The following is a 21,716-nucleotide window of genomic DNA, read 5'->3' on the forward strand; positions in this document are numbered from 1 at the left end:
TACAGAAATATTTGAACTGGAGATGACTGACTAATTGATTGACTGTGCCTTTTCTATGACAGCCTTTTTTTTTTTTTTTTCCCTTCTTCATCTTATTTTCACTTGTTTGTTTGTTTGTTTTCTTTTTCTTTTTAAATCAGGCAGTTAAGAAACCAAAGACATTCCTGGCCATGATGGTTCCCCAACTGACTGAATTTTCCCATTTCCTCCCTTGCTTCCACTGGCCCTCCTGGGACAGAAAGTTCTGCTACACCTTGCTCAAGATTCATCTCCTTTACCAGCTCACATTGAGAGTTTCACTATTCATTTGCAGACCCTTGATCAACCACTGGTTGTGAACAGAGGCAGGAGGCTAGAAAGCCCTACATGCCTTTGGTGAGAGCAGCCAGAGGAGCTACTTCACTGGGAGGGACAGAGAGGTCAGTTCAGATTTCTGGGAACTGAGGGCTGTGGTTTCAAACCTCCTTGTAAATGAATTGTCAGTGTAAGGATGTTGTGTGAAGAGTGTCAATGGCAGCACTAGTTCTCATATCTCATTGCAAGGGCTATGACATTGCGTGTTTTTGAAATGAAGTATTTATCCAGCTCTGGAAGAGAATTCTAGGCTGCAAACCATGAGTGGAGACATACCTCCTTGTGGCCCTGTGTTAGGCTTTCATGTTACTGAGGGGTTCAGCACTTTTCATTGCTTTGTTTCTTGCTCAGTCTGCCAGCTGCTGTGGACCATGCTCTCAGAAGTCTCATTCACCCTGTGCACAGCAAAGAGAGAGCCTCAGCCTTCAGAAAAGCATCTGAAAGTCCCATGAAAATCTAGTCTTTGAAGTCTCCCATGTGGTACTTACCACTTTTCACTTGTTCAGACCTCTGTAGAACCTTTGGCTGTTTGAAGCACTCTTTTTTATTTTTTAGCACACAGCACAATACCTTTCATCAGCATCTTTTCCCTGGAGTATTGTTTACATTTGCCTGTTTCTCTCCAGAGCTTGCTTACTTCTGAAGCCTAAAGTGCTCAGCTTGCAGCACTGAAGTAAGTCTCCTGCTCTGCATCAGTTCCAAGATACAGAACTAATCTTTTCTCTTCTTTTTTTTTTTTCTCTTTGCTACCTTGTCAGGCTACAGCATTTCCTGCAAGATGACACATCAGAGTAGATAGGTGACAGCTTCCCTGACTCCTCCGGGGGTTTCCCTTCAGCTTCCTGAGCCTCAGGAGAATTTAGCTTTTCAAAGCTCCTCTCAGCATCCTCTGATGCTGTGTTAGAATTTTCCTCTACAGCTTCTATTTCTTGCTTGAGTGCTTCAAGCTTCTTGCTTGAGTGCTTCAAGCTGCTGGTCATTTCTTCCTCTAGTAAGATCACTTCTTTCTCAGTCATGCTTGACAAGTTTGGAATTATCTTCTCTTAAAATTGTCTTATCTTTATTAAGATATTTAGCTTGCATGGGCCTCAAGTGCTCTGTCAGGCAATTTAATGCTTAATCCTCTGGTTCCCCCTTAAATGGCACACAGCTCTGTCTCAAAGAGCAGCTGAAGAAGAGAGAAAAATTTTCCTTACAGGCATTTTGTGATCTTGACAATTTGACAGGCATTGAGGGAATTGCAAGGATTGCCTGTGAGAGTATACTGGGACAACATATGACTGCTTTCCATTGCCAAAGTGCTCAACACCATCCTTCTCTCTTTCCTCAGTATCTTTAACCTTGAGATCCAGAGAAAGGCTATAAAGGAGAAATGAACTTACATGATTATCACAATGCAGTGTCTGAGCATTATCAGACATTGAACAGGTTATTTTTATTCATTTGGAAGGAATATCTTAAGTAAAGTGAGTATTCATATGCGTGAAACAGACTGGCAAGATGAACTTTATTGCTATAAAATATTACCAAGGCACCTGCCCCATACAGGTTTTCTGATCTTACTGGCAGGTGGTCTTGTGTGAGAGCTTTGCTGAGCTTCTCTGTCTGCAAGGAGGCATCTTGAAAGGGCTACAGTAGAGGGTTGAGGACAGTTTGTAGTATTTTAAACTGTCAGTTCCAAACTGAAGTATTTTAATGTACGCTTACTTAAAAGCAGCACCAGTCAGAAAGAATTTTACAAGCTGAACATGTATTTTTCTGTTCAACTTCCCATGTGTAGGTTGCAGTATTTAGTGATGTTCAGTGATGGTACCAGAGCCCAAATCTGGATTTTATCACAGAATTTGCATTTTATGGTCACAAAAGGTGGAACTTGGAGGGAGACTTTTTACAAGGATATGTTTTAACAGAACAAGGAGAAATGGTTTCAAACTGAAAGACAGTAGGTTTAGATTAAATATTAGGGAGAAATTCTTAGTAAGAGTGATGAGACAATGGAACAGGTTGCCCAGAGGTGCTGGGGGATTCCTTGCTCCTGGAAGTGTTCAAGGCCAGATTGGATGGGCTTTGAGCAACCCGGTCTACTGAACGGTGTCCTTGTCCATAGGAGGGTATTGGAATGATATAGTCATTATGGTCCCTTCCAAACCAAAACATTCTATGATTCTAACTATACTGGCCACTTTCACTTTCCTTTTTAGGGGATATTTTTAAAGTGTTTCACTTTCTGGCTCCCCTCCATTTGACCTGTGGTGTAATGTTTGGACTAGAGATGCTTCTGGGGAAACATTAAATCCAAACAAGCTCCTTTCCACCCTGTTTTTCATGAAATCTTTCTTGGATGGTCACTAAAGTTCTATTTTTCCATTACATTCTCGATTAAACACAGACACGCACTAGAGATCTCATGGTTAGTAACTTTCCCAAACTAAAGCAATTTTAAATGCTTTTTTGTTTGTTGTATTTTGGAAGGCAGTTAGAAACACTGCGCTGCTTACTTGTTTCGTTTGTTTAATTTTTCTTTGCTTTGGGAATTTGTGGGAGGGTTGTGATTTTTTGGCTTTGCTTTGTTTTTCCCGAGGATGAGATGGAAGAAGTGAGGAATTGGAAACACTGGAAATCCTTGGCAGAATAAATTTTTCCCCTTGGTAGTATGTCTGGAAATGAGAAGAGACAAGTTCTTAAAGGGTTGGTCTGTTATACATTCATTTATGGAAACTTTCAGCAGTGACAATGCCTTCAATCGTACCTAAGGTCACATCAGGCTGATGTGTTAGGTGTTCCTGGAGTCCTACAGACCATGCAGATGCCACACAGGCAAGCTCTGTGACCATTTTGAAGAGATATCTTTGCTTTTATAGGTAGCGCAGCAAAAGCAGAATGAAATATTTAGATCTCACTATCAGGAATTTAATAAATTGGTCCTTGATTACTGATTCTTTACTAGATATGTTCCAGTAAAGAAAGCAATGAATTGAAGGTCAGGAACAGAAAAGGAGAGGGGACTAAACTATATGGGTAGAATTGATGTGAAGATTTGCTGTGGCTGTGATCTGCCTGAACCTTTGCTGAAGCCTGGTTTCCCAAGAAGTTGTAGTATTTCTTTACCTTGCTTTATCCATGCTTTATTAACTTATTTCATGTCTCATAAAATAATCAAGTCAGGATGCCATAAAATCTGTGCTTTACCCATGTCTAACATATCTATCATCTTCCTCTGCACACTCCACACCTGGGATAACATTACAAGGGATCTCCTCATGTCTTCACAGGCTGCCTCTGTGTCAGGGTCCTTAAATCAAATTGTTTGCTTTGTATCCTCTTGTTGGATAAAATATGTATTTCATATGGTGCTTTGGTAGTGTAAGTATCTTATGAGACATTCTTCCTGCTCGACTGTTTTTTCAACAATATCTGGTTTGAGTTGATGAATCTGAGAACTATAATCTGTATTTTTATTATGAGCTTCTTGGCACTGATGCGTAATAAATTTACTTCGTTACCCCATCCAAGAGAAATACTGCTAAGTTGAGGGTCATGAATGTTTCATATCAATATCCTGTCTTTAATAAATCCTAGTAACTCCTGCAAAAAATCTGTCTGCTTTCTGTTTTGGGATATTCACGAAGAAACATGGAAAAATGAAATATGTTAGTCTGAGACTTCCTAGCTTTTCAGTGCCTGTGTGTCCTTTGTCTTCCTAGTAGATATCTCCAGGATATTCTAACTCATCCGGGCTGGAGCTGAGCCCATAGATGGAATGGGGTTGGTCCATCCATACTTACTGGGACTCACTTTCCAGAATGTTTTCACTTCTAGCATTTTAAAACTCCTGTCCTTTGAATCCTAAATTCTTTATATTTATAAGAGTTTCATACCCAGTCAAATATTTTCTCTCCATGGCAGTGGCAAGCAAAAGACAGTATGAGACTAGAAGTCTTGTAGAGTAGTGGCGGAAAAGCTACATGATGGGAACCATGTGGTGTGCCTGGCATGTGGCATATGACTGAAGCCTGCAGGCACTGCTGGTGGCACTAGCAAAGACTTTCTCAGCATAATGTTGCCTGGTCCTTAGACTCTGCTAGTATTCCTGTCTTTCCAGCAGGCTGACATCTATGCTGGCAGCTTGTTCTGATTTACTTTGTTGGGGGTGCACAAACAACCCTCAGGGTGAGCTGATGATTTTGCAGTGTGTTCACCTAAAGTGAAAGAAAGCAGATGAAATAAGAATATATTAAGACTGTATGGTTTTATTCTGGTCAGTTTCAGGAGATGATCCATGGGGGCCCTGCTGGTATAAAAACCTGATAGAGGGGAGGATTACATCTTGCTGTACATCAATAGGTGTAACACCACCTGTTATCCACACCTAAAACTCAGGCTATGTTCTCATAACAAATGAAAGCTATTGCACAGTACTTTCCAAAATTAGCTGTGATACCAAGATTTCAGTTTACTTTGGAAGATGCTACCAGGATGTAATTTTGTAGGTGGGTTTTCTGGGCTGTTATAACTTGTCAAAACACACTTCAATCAGTCAGATTACTGGAATTCCCTGGGGGAAAGCAGCCTTCAGAGGAATTAAAAACATATTGTAGCAGCACAAATAGTTTTCTTGCCTATTGCATAATAGGGTGACTTGCTTGGTTATTCCATGGTTGATCATTTCCATGCTGAAATAAGTATTTGGAAACAATAGTCTAGACTACACTTAATGGCCTGACTTTTTTTTGAAATCACATTTCCAAGTGAGGGAAGAAACCAAATTAAGGTGAGCATAGGAAATTTCTTAATCATCTCAAACCCTGAGAAAAAACTTTTGCTGTTTATGTGGAAGACAGGAGGCATGATTTTGCAATTACAGCCCATGACTAAGACTCTAGAAATCCTGAGTTTTTAGTTCCACCACAGATTTGTCTACTATTCCTTCCTCTCCCTGCCCTCTCCTTTTTAAAAATTGGTCTAGGAGGACCTTGGAGGCTTGTGAAGAAGGAATCATGTTATCTGATGTTGCAGAATATCAGGACCCATTGGTTTTGTTTTGCAACACACCTAGATTTCCTCCCATGAACAACAGTAAGGGTGGATCCAGAATCAGACCATTGTGTGGGTGGGAGTGCAGGACACTTCATGTACTGTATAAATAAAGAGATTATGGGTTAGTATTGCTTCAGACAGAAAATGTCTACAGTACATAAAATACCCTTTGCTTTAGGAAATGGGACTGACACCAGATATTAAAACCTGAAGCTCATAACTTTATTGTTCGTTGTTTGGTTTGCTTTTCAGCTCACAGAGCAATACTTTGCTGCTCTAAATACAGCTAATCACACAAAAAATCAGTGGTGCTATTGCAGTTGCTGTGACTGCCCCTGCTTTGAATGAGATATTCCATATGGAAAGTAGCAATTCCACATAGCATAGCTCAAGGCTCACTGAAGCTAAGGAGGATTGCTGGCTTGGCTGCTGCATGCTTCGTGATGCTTAATTTGGGCTGACACCGTAACATCTGACCCAGTGGTGCTTTATTGCTGGTGTAGGGTTGCTGTGTTCCAGCTACAGTTGCTGGATCAACGTTTGCAGTTGGTCTGCTGAGAAGCGCGCGTGTATACACGCAGTTGGGGTGCTCCTTCCGCTGTTTCCAGGAGCAAGAAAATTCAGAGGTATGGAGGAAAGAGGATGTTGGTTGTTTATCCCCAGAACTCATCATGTTTCCAAGAGCTGTGTTTGTGTTAGTTTGTCTGGAATTTACTTGTGCCAATGAGGTCACAAGGTTGGATTTCCACTTGTTTCATGTTTTGTAGGTAGTTGTTTCATGTTTTGTAGGTAGTTATTGAGTTTCAGGAGCCTAACACCCTGCTACTGGGTCAGGGTGGCATGGAGTTACATCTTGCTGTGCTAGTGAGCCCTGCTGCACTGTCAGAAGGAGGGATACCCAAAGGAAGCTGTGCTGCCCTGTGGTCGCAGCACAAACTTGGAGACTCTGCTGGAAGGGTCACAGTCAGTTAATAACCTAGCCTTAGAGGACATTCACAGACAAAAATATAGGAAGAAACCCCAGCTGATGAAGGAATAAACTAAATAAGTATGTGTTTCTGTCACAGTCTTTTCTGGAACAGTCTTGCCATATGTATTTGCAATTGCAAATGAGATTTAGGCTTGTTTCTATGTCAAAAGCTTTTTTTCATGGGAGATGTGGTACAGCTAGAGTGATGGGTCATCTTCTATACCTGGTAGTGCAGGCTCTGTACCAAGTGAGTTTCTACCTGAGAATTCAAATTTTCATGGTAGTCTCAAAAAGCCCCCAGCAAAATAACTCTTCAACACCACTACCACCAGTTAGAGCAGGAAGATGGTTGCAGACAGATAATTAAAAATTGTGTCATGTTAATTATATAGTCTGGCTAGGTATATGCTCCTGTAATACCAAAAATAATACTTTGAAGGAGGAAATCAGGGAGATGTCTATTTTTGCATTGGTAAAGAGAGCAGCAGTATGAAAACAGCTACGGACTGGTTTGGCAAAATCTTAATCCAGGAGCCGTCATGCTTTGCCAGCTGCTCAGATAAAAGCATGTGAAACAAGGCTGACTCCTGAGTTGACACCAAGACAGCGTGTAGTACATACACACACTCTGTTCTTGTCAGTGACTGAAGGGTCCCAAACCTGCTCAGAGCCCTGCCCATCAATGCCATTGGAAAATCAGTGGCCTCAGGCCTTTTTCTTCTCTGTTACCAACTGCACCCATCTGTGATGCTCTCCCTGTGCATGGGAAGCCTCTGCAGCTTTTGGCTGCTCTGGTCCTCTCCTTGCTCACCAGTGCTTTCCTCCCTCCTTCTCAAACATGGGGAGGCAGTGGGAATTAACACTGGGAAGTGCAGGGCCAACTGACAGAAGGAAAGCCTGACAAGCTGTGCATCTACCCGGAGATATAAGATGATTTATACATCTGGAACTCTGAAAAGAGGTTGAAAAGATACAGCTCAAGAGAAAAATTCAAGCTGACCTCTTGCCACACAGCTGGAATCTGTGCTAAGTGAAACAGAGGTACCCACATTTCTGCTGCCTTCCACACAAAATGACAGTATAAACTGGACCCTTATTTGGGAAATTTTAAATTTAATATATGGCTTCTGAATCTTACAGTGGAAAACAACAACAATAACAAAAAAAAAGCAAAAAAAAACCCCCCCCAAAAAAAAAACCAAACCAAAAAAACCCAGAAAAACAACCAAACAAAACATACCAGACAAAGCTCACTCTTGGTGGAAAATTTTTGTGGGTTTTTTTCCAACAGAAATTGAGGAAATCATTATTCTCTGTGTCACTCTCCTTCCTGCTCAAAAAGTGAGGGAAGGATAGAAAAAGTTGGAGAAGGAAAAGAAAAAAACAAATGCATTTTTTAAAAGTAGGAGGGGATTTTTGTTATGGAAAAACTGCCAACATACCTTTGACAGACAACTCCACCTATCCAGCAGGAGGGCTGCATGCCTGCCCAGCATAGACTGGGGTACAGACCAGCTGCCTTTCCATGGTGGGCAGATGTGGTGGCAGCACATTGTCCCAGCTCCAGAATCCTCCAGCAATTGCAACATGAGGCGGGAAAGAGAAGAGAGATTGAGAAGGTGGCAGAAGGTGGGAATAGACTAAATCAGTGCTAAGAGTAAAAGACCAAAAGGAATCTACATTGTGAACTGTCCTGGAAAAACGATCACTTTGTGTAAATGCAGACATCAGAATTTGATTCAAAGGCATGTTTTTCCATATTAAACCCAAAGACTTAACAGCAGTGGAAGCAGTGGACAGAGTAGAGGTTAGGTGCAGATATGTACCTATTTGTTTCCATAACATTTCAGCCTTTCTAGCTCAAATAGCAACTGACCCCTTTGGTTGTCGGCTCTCTTTTGTTATCAGTACCTTAGTGGATTTCCATAGTCCAGTATGCTCAGCTCCTTACTCAAGATTATTTGAGACAATCTATTATTTATCTTTATGGGACCTGGTCAATTAAGTCTTTGATTAAAACTGCAGAGGTGAAGCAGGGCTCCATCAGCATCTGAAGATGGGCACGTTTCAAAGCTGTGGTGATGAGTAGGAAATCCAGGATAGATGAGCTGCTGGGCTGTTAGCTCCCTTGTTGCTCTTCCATTTTCACCTGTGTAGGCCCAGCTCTTTGGAGTTATTTGAACATAATCATGGCAAACTCTGTGTACATAACCTAATACATACAAAGCCTTTTTTACAACCCACACCTGAAACTGCAAACTGCCTTCCCTAATTATTTGTATTTAGCAGAACATCTCCCCTGCCAGTTGCATGGGGAGTGTCCAGACAGTATAATGTGGAAGCCATTAAAGACAGTAGTTCACAGAAAAGACAGGCTAGGAGGCTGATGGTTCAGAGTTCCTGGAAAGCCTGGGATGGTGTATAAATGAGGTAATATCTAAAACATCTTCAAATATGTTTCTAAAGCAAATTTTGCACAATGAAATTAAGGCTGCAAAAGAATAAAAAAATAGAGATGGATTTGTTTTTCTGTTGAACAGGACAAAGATGTTACATTTAATGATTCCCATAGAAAAATATGGACTTCAAAATTAAAGCCACAACTGTGTTGCCAGTCAAATAAAGTATATTGGGACATACAGAGCTGTAGACCACTGTGTAAAACCTGAGGAGTTCTCACCTCTTTCTAGCAGAGATATATATTTTCCTGGGCTTTCTGGTTTGGTCTAATGTGCACTTTCATGCAGTAATTATCTTTTTTCTCAGGGTCTGAGACTGATGAGCACTGGAGCTGTGCTGCAGATTGCTTCAGCTGCTTCCTGCTGTCCCCACATGTAGCTCTGATCTTACTTGATAGATATTCTCAAGCTGTGTTCCTTAGGGTCTTTAAAAGAGTATTCTGTAGGTTTGCAGAGCTGTACAGTTTTTTTTTTCAGTTGTGTATCTGAGACATTTTTCTATGTTGTTTGAAATTCCTTCATCAAGCTTTTGTTCAGCTGTTCCAAACAGACTTGCTCCCTGTAAAATCTGTACTCCTGCCTTACTTACAGACACAAGCATCTTTTGTTGACTGAGTTTCTCTACTTTCATGTGGAAATACTTGCATGACACAAAGAACCGTATTAAAAATGTCTTCTACTTTCCTTGCTTGGTTTACAGAGTGTCTGTTGAGTCTCTTTGTCAAATGCTTCAGACCTGGATTGTTTAAAAAGGAGATGAAGTGATCTAAGGATACTTGTCCCAAGTCTCACAATTGCCTGCACAGAGCTTCTGCCTGCACAGAGTAAGGCTTTTTAGAGTTTTCAGCTTGACTATTCCCATTAACTTGGCAATTTGGGGCATGAAAACCTTTATATACATATAAATGCCAAGATGCCTCAATCAAGGATTTCTCATGGGGTGCCTGAAGTTCTCAAATGTCTCAAATACAGTATAAATATCACTATGTGATGCCTAGTAAATGGCATGTCTTAAAAAGCCTGAGTTGTAGCAGTACCTTCACGTTCTTGTTGGCCTCTTTTGAGTAGTTAAGAAGCGACCATTTTCAATCAACAAGACTGAAAAAAGATACTTAGATAGGTCAGTCTTGTGGCTTTAGCATATAACTCCTAAACTCTGTAACAGACTTAGAAAGCTCAAATCTCTCAAGATCAGAGAACACCAAAGAATGGCGGCCAAGTTTTCATCTGTCTTCTGCACTTGGTGCTTGTAAACTTGCACATGAACCTTCTGTTATTAGGATTATTTCCACACTTTAAAGTGCAAGTGGAAGGCCCAGTTAGGTGGGTGGGCATTGTGTGGTTGAAAAAAAAAAATTGCAGCACGGCTGGGTTTTCATATGCTGATGTAGTAAGGAAGAAAAGGATGTTGTTGTTTACAATTCTCGTGCTAAAATTTTCAACATTATGAAAAAAGCCTCTTCATTTCTTTGTTTCTGAGTTTGTAGAACCTAAAGGATGTTTGCTTAAGCAAAGAAAAAATTCTTTTTTAAGATTGGCTTTCCACTGTTACCTCTGAGAGGTTCCTGTGATGTCAGTTGTCAAGGAAATAACAGCCCTGCTGTCTTGTTTGGAGCAAGATTTCAGGTTTGGTTCCTTCAGGGACACAAACATCACTTGTATTTCTGCATCTCTGGGACAGAAGAGATTTGTCTAGTTTTTAGTTTTGCCTTTTAGTTTTCTTTCAGCCTTACTTAGATTAGACATAGCTGTGCAAAAATCCCAAACCAAGTAAAACAAATCTTTTATGGTCTGCCGATCTTCCAGCCTTCTCATTCTGGTGTTAAAACATTTTTATTTCTGATTTGTTAGGTACAAAAGTCAAAGTGATTGACATTTTAATTCTGGATCAAAGTCTGGCAGCTAGTAGACTACAGAACTATGAGGGAAAATGTTCTCTATGCATGAGACATGAAAATTAATTGTTTAAGCAAAATATTTTTTCAGATGTTTAGGTTTTGCATATGAATCATCGCACTAATACTAGCATAAATCTTCTAAAAATAGCCTAAGTAATGCAAATATTTGCCAATACCTTGTTTAATTTTGAATTTACTTCAGTTCCTTTGGCAAAATGCTATTACTGAGTGAGTAGAAAAGTAATTGGGTCCTTAGCCCTCGAGTGCATGGTTGCAGCTGTGAGTCATCGCCTTACTTTCCATGCTGCCTGGGGTTCTCTAATGACTGCAGAGGATCAGCGTGTTGTGTCACCCAGCACCAGCCTTGTCACAGGGCAGCCACGAGCCCTGCCGCTGAGCACGTGGCGCAGGGAGTTATGTCACTGCTGACTCAAGGGGGGGAAGAAGTGCTCATCCAGTCCCTGCTGGCGTAAAGTGCTCTCTGAGGTAGGACCTCAGTTTCAGAAATTACTTCACCCATGCTCCCATTTTCACCCTTTTCATACCAGGGTCAAGTGACAGATCCATAACCTCAATTTGTGGAAATGAATTTTTTAAAAGGGAATGAATCTGACTTGCATGTATCTAAGACTTTCATATACTTCAATTAAGATTTTGAAAAATTAGGGGGATTTGTGTGTACATACGTACATATACATATATGTGCCACACACAAATACATTCCCACATTTGCTTTACAGAGAACTAAGTCTTGTGGCTGTGACCTTCTAAAATTACAGATCTATTGGATAGCTAAAATTGCTATTGGGCAGTATGGATCTGTGAAACCAGCCGTGAGATTCCAGGTTGGTTTCTTGTGTATCTTCAACTGACTTGGCACTTGAGAGGGCTGGGTGTGATGCTGAGCCTCCCATTCATCTGAAAATGGAGAGAAGCAGGTGATGCCACCTCAAGCCCTCCTTCCTGACACTCATGGAAAGCTCTGTTTTCTGACTCAGGCTGTTCAATTGCATTTGGCAAGACAGGCATAGCAACTGACGGTAGATGAGCATTGTACTTTAATACCACCACCTTTTTTTTTCCTGTGGATTTTAAAATGTCAAAAAGTCTACTAAAGTTCATAAGCATTTAGAGCACTGATACAAAAAATGGAAGTAAAAAAGAAACCAGCAGGGGTCTACATCCCTCTTGCTTATGGCATTTTGTGAAGTCTTTTACACCTATGCAAAATATCTTTAAAGAGACACTAAACTAACCTGTTGCACTTTGTTTATTTGTTTTGCATGGATGTAAGTGATTAAATAAAATGCCAAGCAGTGGAGGATTCAGCAGAATGATAGTACTGTTTTAGCTCGCTCTGTGTGGCTTGTTTTGTTAATATATGTTTGAGGTCAGGAAGGAATGCAGACTCACTTTGCTATAATATGTGCAGTATTAATTTTGGTTTGACACCTGCCAGGCAAAGATCCTCACCAGCCAAAGGCATTATTCACAACGGAGCTCCATCTGTTGTGCAGATCTTTGATTCTGATATTTCTAATTACTTGAGCCAAAGCAAAAAGAAGAGCCAACTTGAAGTAAAAAAAGTCTTGAGGAGGAATGAATAGTTCCGTCAAGGCTAAATATAATGGCTTATTGTCACATTCGGTTTAAGTCCCGCAAGGGCAACATGTGTGATTAGTTTTGTTTTAGGAGAAAACAGTCCTTCATACTGGCAGTGTTGTTGTTGTTGTTGCATGAAAGTAAAATTGATAGCTAAAGTTCAAGCACATGATTTTATTACTGAAATGCTGTAGTCGATAGGAAAGTTGCTAGGAAAAAATATTTACTTACTTATTGTACTCAGCAGATTAAAAGCCTAAGGAGTCTTTGATTCTTGCGTGCAAAGGAGCAGCAGGATTAACACTTGCCTCAGCTCTTTGAAAGACAGCTTGGGCTTTTCGAAATAAGCATTCAAGTAATGTCTGTCAAAAGCAGTTAGCTTCCAATCCCCTGACAAAAGTTGCATGATGATTTTGTCACCTCGCTGACAAAGCAATCATTAATTGCTCCAGTTAGCTTTGTTTTTCACTTAGAGTGGGTGAATTAATCTGTCAGAGCTGCCCAACCCACAAGGATAAACATTTGCCTCCTATGATACCATGAGAAGTCTACAACAAATATGAATGTATTTTATGATAATCACAACTTCATGCAATCACCTGCTGATCATTTATTTTTATTTGTGATAGCGTGGAGAAGGAACTTGACTAAGAAATTATGGGCCTGTGGGCTTCAGATCTATAATTAATGGTTGAAAGTTCTGTATTATCAAGCACCATTCAATTCACTAGGAACTGCAGAACATTGAAAACTATGTAGAAATGCAGTGACATACTTCAGAATTTGATCTTTTTCAGCGTTATTTGTAGTGTTGACTGTTGGCATAACTGCTGGCCTGTAAAACAAAAACTCTCATCTCTACTCTTTCAGACGAACAGGTGTTTTTGTGCTGTCTAGTAGTTCCTGAAAGCTTGACTGTTCCAGAGAACTTAACAATTGAGTAGATATTTCTTTTTTCCCTTAGTGTATTGCTGCATGCTGAACCTGTTCAAGCATTTATATCAAAGGTACACTGCAAAGATGCCATCATTAGCTGTGGTTTCAGTGCTCATGCATATTGCTTACTTATGTATAACAATATAGAAATTAGTAGAAAATATCAAGCAAATTTTACTTCTACTTCAGTGTCTAGAGCAATATAAAATGCACGGTATAAAGCCACAGTATGATTAAATCTAATCCTGCCTGTAATGTAGGGTCATTCTTCCTGAAAAGAGAGTAGACATTATATAATGTTGTGTTTCTGTTTACTTTGCATATGTGCTCTTTTCCTTGCTTGTATCTACAGCTGCCATTTATTTATTAAATTAATTACTTGATCTTGTGGTATGTAGCAGCACAGAAATACTGTGTGGGATTGTAGTTAATTTATTTTCATGGGAGACAAAATAACATCCACTCTATCAACTGCTGAAATTTCCTCCCTGCTGTTTCCAGTAAAATGTGAACGAAGATGTGAAAACCCAATCTCTTTCGGTTCCTTAAACACAGGGATTGGTCCCTATGGCTTGAAAAGGTTGGAAATTGAAAAGAGAATTAATTCATTTACAGACTTCTTGACAATCTGTTTAATGTAGATTAGTACTGAAGATTATCAGTATAGCAGAGATCTGTAGAGGTACAAAACCTGTAGGAGAGATTAAAAAATGTTCAAGATAACTGCATAGCTACTGAAACTGAATAGTGGGAATACAACTGAAAACTTTTGTCATGAAACCTGAATGTTTATGTTTCAGATTTTAGCAGTCTATTTCCACATCTGCAGCTACTAGGCAGTCCTTAGCAAGTGATAAAGAATATATGAATTAGCTGCTGGTACTGAGCCAAAATAGAAACATTTGTGTTCTTGAATTGCCTGTAGATTTACAGAATTTTATGCTGTTTTTTTTTACCCTAATACCCAAAATGTACTTAATGTCACAAAGTGTGGTGTTTTAGAGCTCACAGAGGAGAAGAGCTGCCAACAAATGAAGATATATGTACTTTTTAATTACACCACTAATGCAGAATCCCAGCAAGCTTTTGGCAGAAAGGACCTGAATTTAGTACCTTGGGTGGACTGTGCTTCACTTCAGGGAAGTGCCATAGATTTGGTTACCAAAGGATCATGGTCACAATTTACTCTGCATATTGGCTGTCATGTAGATTGGTAGATTCCAATTTGCTAAAAATAAGACAGAGAACTTAGTATCTTCTAATGCAAGTCATAAAAACCAGCACAATGAGGAAGAATGCAGCTGGTCTTAAAAATTTATTTCATATTTGCTTTCATTTTGATTAGTGCCTTTCATAATTTATTTAAGATACTTGGAAATGTAAATTACCATGACAGAAGTATGCTTAAATGTTTTATGATCACTAATTGACAGAAGTTGGTCTTATTCATGAAAATTCCATATATAATGTTTGCATTCATCAGATCAGAAGTTACCAAGTTACAGAAATTGTGAAGCATAACTACTCAAACAAAAATAAAATTCTCCTGTCTGGCACTCCAGTCATTCATGGCTGCAGGTTGGCTTATGAATTTGAATGTGATGTAGGAAGAGGACAGGCATTTGCCTGCAGTTTCACCTGTTAATATAGTGTTGGAAGAGAGCAGCTGAACATAAAAGCAGCACAGCAGCTGTACAAATGGAGACTTCCTGTAACTTCCCAACTTTTCTAACAAATCAAGCCAAGCCAAGCCATCCCCTGCAATTACCCAACAACTTCTCTTTCCTCCATCCTTCTCATCAGGATCTCCACCATAATCTTGTGTTTTACTTCAATGACCTGTAGCACTTAACTGGGGTCCCCCAAAATGCTGCTTCTCTGCTGTCCCTTTCATCCAGCATCTCTGGCAGCTCAGGGTAGTTGCAGCCTCTAGAAATCTCCAGTCACTCCATTAGTGGGAGTGTTATGTAGTGTCCTTCAGTTCAGGTTCTGCAAGCCTGCCTCGCTGCTCATGGCAGCCTGTCCCAACGGGATCTGCTACGCCTTGTCTTCCATCATCACACACTCTCATTGTTTTGCTCACTCCAAGGGGATTTTACTCTAAAGCAAATATACCTGTTTATGTGTTAATGTTTACTGCTGTGGCATTCAGTCAGTAAATAATTTCTGTAACAACACAGCTGCCAAAACACACAGCACACAGCCTTGGCAGCCATGCCCATTCTGCACTCAGTGCTGGGTCTGTGGCTCAGGCTGGTTGAATGAGTGGGCTGCAGGGAAACAGAACCTCGCGCTAGATTCATTATTATGTATGTTTTCCTTTAGCTGAAGTGCCCCACATGACGCTGATGGCATGTTAGCCATGATGGTTCTGAGAAGCTGCAAAGCTCCTTTTAGCTTAACTTCCTCTAGTAACCAGGGCCATGCACTCCTCTGCTGTGGGGTGTTGTGTGTATGCATGTACCCCTAGTAGCTTCTGAACCTCTTGTCCAAAATCAAGAAGCCTATCTATTTGCTGTTGAGAAGAGGAGCAGTTTCATGAGTGTCTTGAGAACAGGTAAGCTGCTGGAGAAGACCTGAAGTCAGCTGTAGGATTCACATCCTGGGGGTGGAAATTAGGCTTCTTTGGTTTGCTGCTTGTAGAACCTCTTAATCTAACTTTACCACTTCTCAGGGAAGAACTGTTCTCCAGATGCCTGAAAAGATGATTAAAGAGGAGTCTGAAATATTTGCTTTGAACTCTTCAGAAATTATTACTAGGATTTGATAAGAGGATTAAGTGAACAGTTAGTGTCTTGAGTCCAGATCAGGAAGGACTCCATACACCTAGCAGGGGGAGATGCTGAGGCCAGATGCATGCCCAAGCAGGACTCTTTACAGTCCCATTCCAGTTATGCAGGGTTTGAAGACCAGACTCACCAACATGTTTTAGATGTGATTATATAAAAATTAGAACATTTTCCTAGTATTATTCCTGCCAAGGCCTCTTGCATCCTTCATTTCAGCATACTGCTTGATTCGCAGGAGAGTTTTCTCTCAAGCAGGTGCTGTACTGGAGGCTAGGGTCAAGCATTCTTGACCCTTCCAGGGAAATCTTTATCTTTTTTATGTAATGATTTTCTAGGAGAAATGGAGTGTGTTTGTGCACCTCAGCATTAGAATGGGCAGCTCAGAGATAGCTGGATTCCCATTTCCTCTTCCAGGGCTTCTTCTGTCTTATCCTACAAGACTGTACATGGTCATTTAAGTGGATAAAATACTGAGGAAGTGCTGGAAGCAGACACGAATCTGCAGAAACACCTTTCCCAACAGACAGATTTATTAATTATTAGATAAAAGAGGGGCCATAATATATCATTGACTCTTCAGTTGTCTCCTGAACTGTCTGTGGCATTATTCTTGTAGGATTAGGCAGCAACTGACTGAGACTTTTTCAGTACTTTGGATTCAGATGCAATTTCTATCCAAGTCCCTTTTACACAGCAAAAGCCAAAAAGTTGCATTTGTGTTAAAATGTATTGACTTTGCAGGGGAGAAATCTCTCTGAAACTCCAACAAATGCTTTTGGTCATGCACAAAGAAGTCACACGTATGTGGAGAAGGGTCCTTTAGATAAAATTGTAAGGCACTTTGGGTCCCAGCAGTTCTGAGGAATCAACTGGGTGCTTTGGAGATCACCCAGAAATGTCTCAGCTCTTTTGGCTGTTGTCTCCTGTGTGGACTTTTATCTTACATCCTCCCATTTGTGCCAAGTGGGACACAGCTGAGGTGAGCTTGTTTTTTGTCACCCTGATTTTTCCGGTATCTTCTTGGAGTCTCCTACTTAAAGCTAAAGAGGTTCTGAAGAAAAAGAAATGCAAAATGTTGACTCTCTGCCTTTGCCCCACGTGGTTTTGTATCTTTGTTATCTGGGTGACTCTGTTTTGTCTGGTCTGTATCTGTGATACTATTTATATCCAGTTCTGTTTCCTATCCACACTCACCAGCACCATTGTAACTCTTGGTCTGTGCAGTGGTCTGGAAGTACAGATGTACACACAGGCCAGAAGTTGTCAGCATCTCCTGTTTTTTGACTGGAACAGCTAGGATAAAGCTTAGTGTGGATGAGCTTCCTTCACCGGAGATGGGGAGAAGCACATTCCCTTGTGCTACAGCTTTGAGTAAAAGGAGTCACAGGTCTTTCTCTGGGTCAATTTCAGCTTCACAACCAGAGTGGAGAGTGTCCTTCCTGTCTCCAGCCCTATGGAAGGGGATTTTCATGGTCCCAAGAACCACGCCGCCAGCTGCCTGGTGGTCCCAGGGGAGAAGCTCTGCACCAGGCTGGCTCTCTCCCCAGCACAGAGCTGTTTGTTGGCACCTCATTCCTCAGGATCTGAGTGGCTTCAGCATGAGCAGTGAGACTTCAGCCTCTAAATCTCTGCAGCGTGTGGCCCTGGCACTTCGCAGCCTAGACCATGCCCACAGCTGGACAGTGTTACACTTGGTGCTCTCCTGGAGGTGACAGCAGCACAAATTGCCTTCTCCAGGACAACCCTCAACACCCTCTGGTGGTGCCCCAAGCCCCATTTCTTCCACGTCTTCCCATTTTTAACAGTGCAATCCTCGTTTTGCTAAGCAGAAACACATGCCTGACAGAAGCACATATACACCTACTCATCGGAGCCACCTAGAGCAAAGAAAAACCTGACCTTTTTTTTTTTTCAAAAATGAGGTCTCAGTATCCTAAAAGTACCTTTCAAAGGTATCTTTCAAAGGTGATTTTGCTCTAATCTCATTACCTCCCTCAGGCAGTTCCTGACAAGAGGAGATTATAAATGAGAGTTTGTAGTAACCATAGGTAAAAATATATATCTTTAATATTTTTGCAATATATTCAAAGCAGTTTGGGCATGAACACAGAGAACTCACTTCACATCAAATGCCATTATGTTTATTGAATTAGGAGTAGTATTAATCCTAGAACATATCCAGTTCTTTTTGTGATTTTGCATTTGTCATAACTGAAAGATATCACTAAATATTTCTTCTATACCTCTAAATAACATTGCCTGTCATGTAATATTTATCTCCAGCTTTCCACAGTGTTTTCTATCAGAGCTGAAAATGAGCTATCACAGAAAATAAAATGGGACTGAAATACCAGTCCTTTGTATTAAATTTAACATTTGGCTTCTGTCCCAGAGTTTTCCACATCCATATTAGAATCAGATGGTAGCATAAGATGAAAAGATCTCCTGGATGGGTTTTATTCTGATTCTTATTAAAGGGCTGATAACAGACTGAAGGCAAGATACTTCTTGTAGTAAAAAAGCCTGCCTAATATCAAAGGCTGGATGGACAAAGGCTGATATGTATTATTATTAGGCCTTCCTGCTTGATCACATCTCATTATCATAAAATCATTCTGCTAGTGGATGTGACATATGAAAACTTCAGTGTGAGAGCAAAAAGCCCAGACTGGCAGGTATTACTGCTGTGGGTACACAGTAGCTGACCATAAGCCAAAGAAAGGGTTTAATATCAAAAAGTATTGTCGATGACAGCGCAGTATAACTATATTTATTTTCTTCTCAACTATTTGCATTCATGAAAGATTCTGCCTTGTCCTGACATATCTGTGAAACTGGTATCACATCTGATGTGACAGCATAGGGCAGCCCCACAGGTATTGCTCAGCCTTCTTCAGAAGTTGTGCATCCTCTGCCCTACCCACAAACCAGTACTTGCCCCAGATTCCTTTGGCAGTCTGGAGACAGAAAGATCAAAGAGACCTAAATATTCTTCAGAAAGCAATTTTCTCTTTACTCAAAGCAGCTTTGTATAGTTCTTGTGTATTATTTGGCCAAAATTGTACAAGTATTTGCAGGCTCTGGGTGTTTTATGCAAAAACAATTACTTTTCATAAAATGAAGGAATGGTGCTTTCTGGAGTTTCTCTTCTGCTGTAGTGGAGACTGTGAGCATGATATTGGAGCTATAAATTAGATTTTGCAAAGCCGCATTTCTGAAGGGAGTCTGCTGCTTCAGACCAACAGGCTCTAATCAGCATTTTTCAAGGGGATATTTTGCCTGTGTTTTGTTGCAGTATCTTCAGCAAGAGAAGTAGAGCAGCAATTGCAGACTGCATTGACTCCTTATTTCAGCTTTTGATCACAAATACTATTGAAAAACAAATATGCTTTGTAGGTATTTTATGCTGCTTTTCTAAATGTACCTTTTTAAAGGCTAGCATATGGTTTGAACTTATAGGCAGAGAATCATTTCACTGTCACTGGCTGTTTACAGTATCAATATCAACATTTGAGCTTATACCAAATGCTCCTTTTACAATCAGTAGAGAAATGTGCACATTTAGAGGAATCTAGTTAATTAATCTAGTTATTTTAGTCATCTTCTTTCCAGTGAAAGAGTTTGTATTTTAAAAGTGTCTATTTCTCTTCTCAGTAATAATTAATCATAGCATATTTAGTTCAGGTTTTCTTTTAATTATCAGATTATCCTGGGGAACACATAAAGAGATCAGTTGTGTATGCAACAAAAGCTTGATTCAGTCCCTACAAGATTTTTACTGCTGGTAATTACAGCTATCTTAATGCTTCCTATAAAGGCTGTTTTGGTAGTTGTATTGATCCTGCCCTCCTCATGTACCAGTTCAACGTAAAGCATCTTTTTGGATAAAGAGTGCATTCTCTTGGGTACGTGAACAATCCTAAGGGACTTAACATCAGGCAAGAATCTGAGAAAAAATGGGACCTCCTTGCATTCTTCTGAAAACATCTTCAGGGAGGTCAGATGAATGGAGCTGTGGCACATACATACCTGATTTCAGTTCTCTGAGAATGAGAACTGAGGGATAAGGAAGCATAATTTGTATTTGTGAACAGTGTTGATGCCCTGTTCATTTGGGTTCACCTGAACCATTCTTATGGATTCATTCAAATAGAGGAAAACCCCTCAAGGCTGGTCTCCTCAAGATGAGTTTACCATATATGACAGGGCAGAAAGGGTAAGTAGCATCTTAGGACAGAATTTCCTGTGAACAACTCTCAGGAAAAAAAAAAAAGCGTAATAACTATTAACTAAGGAATAAGAGTTATTTCTGAAATGTATAAACAGAGTCACAGAATATTAGTAATAAGGTATTATTGGTCCCATGTTTGTCACTTGTCACTGTATCATACTGGTGCAAGCACATTGAGGGTGATGGCTGCTGGAAGCAGGTTCCTTGAAAACCTTTCTTGTTCACTACCCCGAAATCTATAATTACTTTTGGAAGTCTTTGCTTTGGTGTACAGCTCTGATGTCTGGATTACTGACATCCAAAACCGCAAGGCTCCCTAGTATGGTCTACTGAGCACTAGTTTTCCTCTGGTTAATCTTCTGGTTGATTATGTAATTAATTTTTCTAGGTAAATATATATTCTGTTTATTTAATGAATTATTTCACCTCAGCTTTGCTCATGCTTATTCCCTCCTTTGTCAAGGTTATTAATTAAAGAGTTAATTCCCATTAACTCTTGCAGCATTGCCTAGTGACACATATGTTTTTTCTTTCTCTTTTTTTTTAATCTTTTATAGATTTAACTGAAGTTGCACCGTGCATTTTGAAGATGTCACCAACAGATCAGCAGTTGAACAAGCTGGCGAGGAGGCTGGGACCTGAATGGGAGCATGTAGCTCTGTGCTTGGGTTTGTCCCATACTGACATCTATCGATGTAAAGTCAATCACCCTCACAACCTGCAGTCACAGATCGTAGCTGCATTTGTCCTGTGGAAACAGCGGCTGGGGAAAAAAGCAACAATCCAAAGTCTGCACTCCAGTCTGATGGCAGAGGAAGTGGATCCTTCAGTGATACAGTACATGCTTGAGTAAAGCCATGCTATTTATTCAGAGCATCCACGTATTTCGTTAAACTAAGTAAAGAGGATGGAAATGTATGTTGAAGATTGGATGCTTCAAGCTGTAAAAAAAGTGGAATTGGGAACTGTGATTTTATTAAGCTGAAACATTCCAGTTTTCTGTGGCATCTTGTGACTTGTAATTCTTTTCATGCCAGATTAATTTTTAGCAGGCATTAAAAAAATGGATCACTCTTTCCTGTTCCCTTTTGTGCTATTTCAGTGGGGATATAAAGTGACAAAGTTCTTGCAAGCAAGCAGGCCTGCAGTGAGTTCAGCGAGGTTTTTGATTTCACTGAGGGAATAAGACTGGGTTTAACTTATTTTCTGGACTATGTATGGAGCCTTTTTACTGCTGTTTCATGCTAGTTCTCTGATATTACAGCAAGAAATGAGACTAATCACCATTACTAATTTAACAATTTTACAACAGTTATTGCAGGTGGCTAATTTCACATTTATAAAAGTTTCAGCATGTACAGTTTTTTGCTAGGATAGATGGCTGCCACTTTGGTCTGCCTTTGAAAAAGGCCCTAAGTGGAAGTAGCAGGAATGTAGTGT

General features: G+C 40.2%; 1 protein-coding gene across 2 annotated transcripts in view; it reads left to right on the top strand.

Moving 5' to 3' along the window:
* The window catches only part of CRADD (CARD and death domain containing adaptor protein), a 76,349-nt gene extending 54,999 nt beyond the window's left edge, over window positions 1–21,350 (top strand). For both annotated transcript variants that reach the window (XM_021527987.3, XM_031507591.2), the window contains exon 3: window positions 20,834–21,350. In XM_021527987.3, coding sequence (XP_021383662.1) covers window positions 20,834–21,129 — 296 coding nt within the window. In that variant the 3' untranslated portion in view covers window positions 21,130–21,350. The remainder of the gene's footprint in view (window positions 1–20,833) is intronic.
* The last annotated feature ends 366 nt before the right edge of the window (window positions 21,351–21,716 follow it).

This window comes from Lonchura striata, chromosome 5, assembly GCF_046129695.1.
Source record: "Lonchura striata isolate bLonStr1 chromosome 5, bLonStr1.mat, whole genome shotgun sequence".
In the NCBI taxonomy this organism is placed as follows: domain Eukaryota; kingdom Metazoa; phylum Chordata; class Aves; order Passeriformes; family Estrildidae; genus Lonchura; species Lonchura striata.